General features: G+C 33.4%; 1 protein-coding gene across 1 annotated transcript; it reads left to right on the top strand.

Moving 5' to 3' along the window:
- Positions 1-8,480: 8,480 nt before the first annotated feature.
- On the top strand, positions 8,481-9,080 carry LOTGIDRAFT_56892 (hypothetical protein; the record flags this gene model as incomplete). The annotated part of the gene is made up of 1 exon (XM_009068463.1): positions 8,481-9,080. A coding segment is annotated over one exon (600 nt), but the record flags the coding sequence as incomplete, so codon positions are not given.
- Between the last annotated feature and the right edge of the window lie 549 nt (positions 9,081-9,629).

Below are 9,629 nucleotides of genomic sequence, written 5' to 3'. Positions count from 1 at the left end.
TTATGAAGATGATCCCTATTGATTTTCGTGATGATCGGATAATTTTTCACCGAAATATCGTGTCTGACTTGACGTTTTTCTCTATTAGCTATATTGTGCAACTCGTGCTCACTCTACAGGCTACAATTTTTTACAGATTCTTTTGATTTTTATTTTGTGTGTCAATGTCATTATGAAGATGATCCCTATTGATTTTCGTGATAATCGGATAATTTTTCACCGAAATATCGTGTCTGACTTGACGTTTTTCTCGATTAGCTATATTGTGCAACTCGTGCTCACTCTACAGGCTACAATTTTTTACAGATTCTTTTGATTTTTATTTTGTGTGTCAATGTCATTATGAAGATGATCCCTATTGATTTTCGTGATGATCGGATAATTTTTCACCGAAATATCGTGTCTGACTTGACGTTTTACTCTATTAGCTATATTGTGCAACTCGTGCTCACTCTACAGGCTACAATTCTTTACAGATTCTTTGGATTTTTATTTTGTGTGTCAATGTCATTATGAAGATGATCCCTATTGATTTTCGTGATAATCGGATAATTTTTCACCGAAATATCGTGTCTGACTTGACGTTTTACTCTATTAGCTATATTGTGCAACTCGTGCTCACTCTACAGGCTACAATTCTTCACAGATTCTTTTGATTTTTATTTTGTATGTCTATGTCGTTATGAAGATGATCCCTATTGATTTTCATGATGATCTATCGATTTTCATGATGATCGGATAATTTTTCACCGAAATATCGTGTCTGACCTGACGTTTTACTCTATTAGCTATATTGTGCAACTCGTGCTCACTCTACAGGCTACAATTGTTTACAGATTCTTTTGATTTTTATTTTGTATGTCAATGTCATTATGAAGATGATCCCTATCGATTTTCGCGATGATCGGATAATATTTCACCGAAATATCGTGTCTGACTTGACGTTTCACTCTATTAGCTATATTGTGCAACCCTGTAGTCACTAAAGACTGTTTAATCAAATGTTTACGCCTACAGCTGCCAGTAGGCGTATGTTACCTTGCCTGGCAAGCTATCTATATTTATGAAAATGAAAATGCTAATACCTATATTAGAGGTGTTCTAATGACTTAATTAGCTAACTAAGAAGAGAATTACTAGCAGAATTCCAAGGAGGGACCAATCAAGAAAAGTCAAAAAGACTTCTTTTGTTTATCCAGACTGTAAATACATGGATATTTACGATTGGTTAAAACTCTTAATTATATGCAAAAAGAATTATACTGATATGATTAAGAATAATGGTAATTCAACAGAAACATCAATTAATCAAATAGTTTGCTTTATTTGACAATAAAAATAAAGAAAGCCATCTTTAACTATTGCCAATCTACCAGATTCATAAATAAGAGTTTGAAAGAAATTCCTTCGAGAATTAAAGGGTTTGTGGGAAGAGTTCGATTACTTTAAGAAAGGTATACTGTCAAGATCCCAGTTAAACATAATGAAATGTCCCTGCAGAATCAAATCACGATTCTTCTACTATTAGAAATACTACTTTCACTTTTACACGTTTTGTTATTCGACACGCTTCGTCTTAATATGGTAGGAACCTCCCCCGATCATCTATCAACAACTTCCATTAGTTGATAAAAATAGATTAAGAAAATTAACGAATGGAAATCTCCCTAGTATAAACCTTGGCTGATTTCTAATCCTGTTAAATATCTCAGGTAAATTTATTTTTAGCAGACGAATTTACCATCGTTACCTACACCGGATTGAATCAGTAAGTCACCCGCTATTTTATACAATTTTAAAGAAATTTATTTTTTGTGTTTATTTGTATAATTTACTTTGAAGCACCTTACACAGAATTGCCTAAAATCCTTATGCCTGAAATTGAATGAGAATAATCAATCTTTTGCGCTTTAAGGCGATTCAAAACGAAAATATTGTGAGCTATGCCAATATGATGAATTTCACCCTATTCAATTGCATTATCAAACTTTTTTTCTTATAGCTTTAAGTGTTCATATGCAATTGATATTTTCCCTAAGCATAGTATGCATAAGTGATGATCTATGCAGGACCTGTCATCCTGGGCTAATTTTATACATATACCTATTGCTGGGATAATGTCAGTCTAAATTCATTAGTTTTTTCATTGATGACGAATGTTGCAGATGTCAGATTGCAGTAATATTTCATACCAGGTGTTACAAAAATCAATCATTATATTGTATATTTTTTTATAATCGATATTTATAGTATGTTTTCTTTTACTATATATTGGTAGGCCTATTTATAGGGTATAATATTCTCATGTTGGTTAAGGAATTTCACACAATTTTGTAGTTTTCACGAGTTTTGTACAGATTGTGATATATACTCCAACATTACAATTTAGCAAAAACAATCCTTTTTGTCTTGAGGGATACTTTGAGGGCTTACAAATGCATCGTTATATGAATCTTTGACATGTATATTTAGAAACCAATCCCAAGTAATTGCTCCCCGTAAAGGTTTTTAATAAATAATTCATGAAAAGTAATTTCGTGTAACTCGGTTTTCAAAAGGGATATGGTAATTAAAAATATAGCATACCAAAGCAAACCCCACAAAAAACTGAAATCTGGAACCATAATAGTACGAAGCATAATGATATGCTATTAAAGGAATACTTATACCTCTTAGAATGGACATAAAATTTAAAGTTTCAAACACCAGGTAAGTCAGCTGATGAGCAAAGACTCATTTAAACCAAGTTTCAAAATTCAATTTTGTTGTCATTCTATGAGGTAGTATCGTATACTTAATCATAATATTAAAGAACTCTTATTACAAAGCCGCCTTATCAAATAAATAAGGGGTGGAGGTATTCAAGATGTTAATTAAATTTTACCTGATGTCCTAATTAGTGATAAATTATCCACCTGCCTCGTGGCCGGCCTTTTGATTAACTCGTTAAATCTAATAGTCAATTAATATTTCAACTATCTCGTAATTAAAGAGATGCAGTCGTCAAAGTCTTTAAATCACCGTATAGGCCCCATCGTTGTATTCGCATACCAAATTTCTATATTTGTAGGCGCAGAAAACTTCATGAATTCAATTTCATTTCTACATTTGTAATTTAGAGCTGTAATACTAGTTCCTGATTTGAGAAGCCTGGTCTAAAACACTTTTCAAAATTTGAATTCCACTTACAATTTGTCTCTAACAGTTTTGTACAAGATCGAATTCCACTTTCGAAATTGCATTGCAATGATATGGAAAGTTTAAAATAAATAGGATACATTCAGTCGCATACCCCTCATCTATCATTTACCTGATATTACCAATTAATAAACCTTTCTGAGAAATGGAATCAAGTTATAAATTGCGTAGGACCGAGTGAAGAGAATCTTATCTGGCAAGGCACCAGAATCCTGCGAATTTCCTGTAAAATAAAAGATTTGAAGATGATTATACCAGGAACCGAGATGATGTAATGAGTCAGGTGTCTGGATTCACGTCTGCTACTTTAATTAAATTAACAGCTGACTTTTAATTTCAATCAGACGTGTACATGTAGTACGAGATTACAATGTCTACAATGTCTTCCTGTTAACGGAATACAATTTTCTGATATTCTAGGCCCACTCCATGGTAGTATTGTATATACACTACGTTTCAACAATTAAGTCTTTGCTTAATTGTTCATTTTCCCCGTTAAGTTTAATCCAAGTATTAAATACCTGGATATGACAAAATATGACACATTTGGTACTGCTTGATCATCTATGTGGATAAGCAATTGCTGTCTTGGTACCTATAAGTCCCCCCTGGAAAATCATATGAGATCTACGAATAGTGGCTACCAAGAGAGAAACTATATGGTGTCCAGCAGGAGAACATACTAATGGTATCCATCAAGAGAATCTACTTATGGTGTCCACCAAGAGAGTAAAGCAATCGGTCAAGGTTCCTCAAAACCCTTGGACTAAATGGTGACTACCAGGAGAACCATCTTAAGATGTCCATCGAGAGAATCTACTCATTCAAATATTCTTTGGTCATCGGCCTATTGAAATATACCTAATAAAAAAAAATATAAGATACGTTTTAAGCCTAACCGTTAAAACCTTTGCCAAAATTTCGAGTAAGGTTGTTCTATACCTTCCACATACAATGACCTCAAAATTAGAACTTTCAGGACCCCCTCCACTTTATGACCCGAGGCTTCAGAATCGAGAGTAATAAACTAATATATAGGTAAAGTGTGGTAATAGTATCACACCTGTATGATATTAGTAAACCACGAATTGTCGAGTATCGTGTGAAGGTAACTCAAGAGTACGTGACTAGTCTAGAACTAGGCTAATAATATCAGACTGAAGATTGCAGGAAACGGTATAATACACAACAGTAACAGGTTGCTTCTCGGCATTACTGTAATTTTTACAAGGCTAGCAGGAACTGTACGGATCTTTTCTGCATATTCTACCAACACAGGTAAGAAGATAGGCACAGTGGCGCAACTGGATGAGCTGGGGCCTTTCCCCGGGTTAATTTATTTTTCCAACATGCTCTCCGGCATTTTTTCTGGAGGTGAGGCCCATGGACTTGGTTCAACTGGTCCCTATGGTTGTTGAGCCACTGGGCTGGCTTCTTGTAGACCTCTACTTTTATGATTTGTACTATTGGGGCATTGCTATCTTGCAAGTGATATTCCTGGATGTCCTTAGTGATTGTGCTTATTTGTCGGTTGGGAACAAGGTAACCTACCGTAGGTTGAGGGTGAGATAATATTGTAATACTATTTTGATATTAACCATGAGTTGATAATAACTAATGATATTTATTAATAAGGTGAAAGTAAACTAATAGATAGATTAAAATATTTCACATTCATCTGTCAATCACCAGTCTATTTTGATAACCTCATTGATAAATAGTTTGTGATTTATTTATGATTTTACTCTTATATTTTAGTTGTTAAAGATTTGAAATACATTTCAGAGCAAGGCTCAGTTAAAATTCAATATTCTTATTATTAGCCCCTTAAAGATCATATTTAAAAATTATTTCATATATAAGTACATGTTTCAGGTTTACTTCTGGTTGGGTGTCAGAATTTTGTTACTGTATTTTAATGTGTATCATGGTGAAGATATTTCACACCAATATGATATCTACTTATTTAATAATCTAACATCATCAATGACTGGTACAATTTCTATTATAATCTTCTAAAACTACAGTTTATCAGGCTTTCAAAGTTTAATATTGGGTCATTTTTTAGAAGAAGATTTTTAAATTTAAAATTTTTCAAATAGGATTTACTGGAATCAGCAAATTAGGTCTTTCATGTGTTTAAGGACTCTCTTATGCAAACATTTCTCTTAAGGCATGCTTAATATTTAGATGGATTTCTGCAACTTTATAATCACCTTATACTTTCTGTTGTTCCTTTAACTAATTGGCTATATTACTATCATATATACTGGCTATCTGTTTGTCATGGCAATGAACATGAATTGGCCCCACCATATTTCATTTCATCTAATTATTTCATTTCATTTCATTCTCAATATTACTATGTTAAAGTAAGTTTAGATACAGTCTATATTATCTCATACTGAGATAATCTTACCAGACCAGAAATTTTTTAACATCATTTTTTTGTAGCAATATGTTAGTTAAGAGATAAAAATTTTGTTTAGTTTTTAGAGCAGGGCTGATAACAGGCATGTTTACTACATATACTGGTATCTTGTCTGAGAATTATATCATATCAAGGTGATTTCAATAAAATCTTCTGAGTAAAAAGATTTTGGAAGATGAAAAATGAAAAAGAATATTTAAGGTGGCATTTCTTTTATCATTAAAATTTGTATATCTTAATTAGTATAGTATATTGCTTCCTAATCTGAGAATTATGTCACGTTCAGTGGCGTATTTAGGGCGTAATTTTTTGGTCATGCACCCCACCCCCCTTCGGGCCATCTAAAATCGCGTTAAATGTATTCACCGGCTTCCCACCATGACTAGTTCCCTAGGAATGCAAGGGAGTGTCATGATTGCATGATTGTGTTATTTAATGTTAATTTTACCAATTTATATCACATCAAAGTTAAACTTACAAACAGTATTATTCTTTATTCCCATTTTAGAGTATATTCAATTACAATCAGTGGTTACAATGTCCAACCAGTGGTTACAATGTCCAACCAGTGGTTACAATGCCCAACCAGTTGTTACAATGCCCAACCAGTGGTTACAATGCCCAACCAGTGGTTACAATGCCCTACCAGTGGTTACAATGTCCAACCAGTGGTTACAATGCCCAACCAGTGGTTACAACGTCCAACAAGTGGTTACAACGTCCAACCAGTGGTTACAATGTCCAACCAGTGGTTACAATGTCCAACCAGTGTTGTTTCTGTGAGGTGGCCAAAGAATTGCCAAGAACAGCTAATAGGCAATTCTTTCTTAAAGTTAAATGATAGTAATTTGAAAATAAGAGCGTAAGGGCATAGCCAGGGCAGCCTCTTTTCTGCCCCCTCACCATTGTTTAAACACCACTGTACCCACTATTTAAAATAAAGAAGATAAACTAAATTAGTAATATGAGAAAAAGAGCAGCAGTATAAATAAATGAGGTGTTGAAAATCATTTTCTCGTTTAAATTTTCTAATTATCTTAAAATCAACATTATAACATTCAGGTGGCAGATTCTACTTAATGTTAATATCATACTGCAGTTTAAAGATCTTAAACATTTATCAATGAATGGAATGAAGTTTAAGCCTACGTCCTACTCTTCTGCACCTAACGGGGCTAATGATGTGGCAGTGTGCCATGAGGGAAATTTTACAAGAACAGCAGTAATAACCTAATTCTTTTTTGATATCTAACTGTTGAGGGACGTTCACAGCCTGTAGTGCAGTCCCAGTGTGTAGTTTATTGTCCCATCTGAACGTCTAGTATGCTTTTTATATGTCAGCCCCTACAACCTGCTGTCTTCAGGTGTACACAATCATCTTTTCTCACAAACTATTTTATTTGTGATATCCTTAATTATTATTATTTTGAAACATTGAAATTTTTTGGAAAACCTAAAAAAAAGTCTTTGAAACAAAACACAATATTGCTTGCCTTTTGAAGAGTGGCGGCTGCATTTGAGGAACAGGGAGAATGGTTTGCACCCTGATTGATTGTACCCCTCCCCCCCCCCCTTATATTTCTAACAAATTTATAAATATGATTTGTATACTTTTGTTTGCCCCAAAATAAATTCAATGTTGGTAGACCCTCTCAGATGCTCCATGTGACACTTCCATAGTGTTGATGCATTTTGAAATTGAAAACAGTAGTCAAAGAAATACTGGAGAAAACAAGCATGAAATTAGTGAATGAATGAAATGAATAAGGAATGGTATCTTTAAATCAGTTGTTTACTGGGGCTCAGTGCCAAGTCTTGCCAATATCAGGCTGGAATCTTTCTCAGAATGCCTTTCAATTCTACCTTCATACCTTGACATTTAGTAGACCTTCCTTTAACTTCATTCTAGAATATTGTGATTGGGACTTCTATTACAGACACAGATAGCCTGGTAAGGTAACATATTAATAATACAATATTTAGTTTTTAGAGCAGGGCTGATAACAGGCATGTTTACTACATATACTGGTATCTTGTCTGAGAATTATATCATATGTCATAAGTATAATATTATTATGTCCATTAGTCAAATCTATTCATTTGAATTCATTAATATTAACCTTTTAGATAGCTTGGTCTGAATTTTTCAAAGTCCTTAATCAGTTTTTTAGAATTTGTAGGGTGGTCTACCTGTCAACCTAGTGGTTGAACTAGCAGTTATTAACAGACTTGGATGGGGTATTACTATTAGTCATATTTCCTAAACTTGAAAGCTAATTGCGGTTGAGAGGATGAAATCTTGTTTAATTTCAGTAACATTTCATTAATTTACCTCCTTGATTAAAGAGATTGTAAAGAGGTTTTCTAAAATTTGTATGTGTATCAGAGACATTGATATCATCAAGTATCACAATTCCAATATTCAGTTAAAGGTCTGTGGTTCTGCAATTCCATTAAAAGTAAGCGTTTTTTAATGTCACTATCGCAAAAGCTGCTATTATATTATATCAGGACTTTTGTGATAGTGAAATAATAGAACGCATAGCTTCAGTGGAATTGCAGAAACCACGGACGTCTGATTGAAAATCGGAATGATGTAAGTCGATACTATCAGTGTCCCCGATACACATAAAAAATTTAGAAATCCTCTTTACAATCCCTTCTTAAATTACAAAAAACTTTTTTATATTTCATATGAATCATGATTTACAGGTCTGTTATGAATTTTTTAAGTATATAGTTATTATTTAATTGGTTATTAGTGATACTTAATTAGAGATGTTAAACTTATCCCTTTTTCTATTTTCAGAAATAATTCAAAATGAATGGAAGAAAAAATGGTTCGAATCATGTGGTACTGTATGTCAAAGCCGGAATGGATGGGGAGTGTTATGGAGCTTGTCCTTTCTGTCAACGATTTTACATGGTGTTAGATCTGAAAGCTAAGGGCGAATCTCTTACGTATAATATCAATACAGTAAATATGGCCCGACCTGCTCCTGAATTTAAACAATACGCCAATAGATTACCTGTGTTTAAACATGGAGATGAAATCTTGATTGATTCTGACGAAACTGTGCAGTATATTGATGAGAATTTTCTCAAACCCGATTTACGTTATGATAACATCGAAGCTCATTCTCAATGTCTGGACATTTTCTCTAAGTTTTCATTTTTTATCAAAAATGTGAGTAGTACAGCAGACGGACTTCTAAACGAAATTAAAATAATCAATGATTTTCTCGCGAAATCACAAACAAAGTATCTAGCTGGAGATAACATATCTCATCTCGACTGCCTCATGATGCCTAAATTACAACATATAAGAATTGCTGCCGAAGCCTTCAAAGATTTCCATATTCCCAGGAAATTTACACATTTTTGGCGGTACATGGAAACAGCATATAGTAATGACACTTTCCGGAAAACATGTCCGTCTGATCAAGAAATAGTTTATCATTGGAGTTCCAAAAGGGAGACTACTCCATTGCCTGAGAAGAAAAAGAGATTTTATACGAAAGACACTGAACCTAAGTTCACCCTATCAATACCTCATTGAATGAAACTTTTCTATATTTTGTGCCAAAAATTGAACAAAACTGCATGCAATATAAACTGTACAAGTTTTGTTATCACCAGATGATATCAAACAACAGTTAGAGTTTACCTCATTGATGGTACTATTTTAATTACTGTATGCAATATTGATTAACATTTACTTAGTTGATATACCGTTTCAATCTCTGAAATGAAGAGTGAACATGTATTGCCTTTCTTGCAACTATTAACAACCATCTTCTAATCTTGGAATAAATTTCACACTTATCTAACTTGAGATTTACAATGTGTTGCTGGGATTGAATCTTGTAATACATTATAATCAAGTCAATTTTTACAGTGTAAAGGCATGCAGTGGGATATTGAGCTTGTCCTGTGAAAATAACCACAATTCTAATGGACATTTATTTACCATTATTGCTGCCAAGTTGTTGTGAAAATT

Source organism: Lottia gigantea (genome assembly GCF_000327385.1).
Source record: "Lottia gigantea unplaced genomic scaffold LOTGIsca_90, whole genome shotgun sequence".
In the NCBI taxonomy this organism is placed as follows: Eukaryota; Metazoa; Mollusca; class Gastropoda; family Lottiidae; genus Lottia; species Lottia gigantea.
This window is presented reverse-complemented; position numbering and strand designations above follow the sequence as displayed.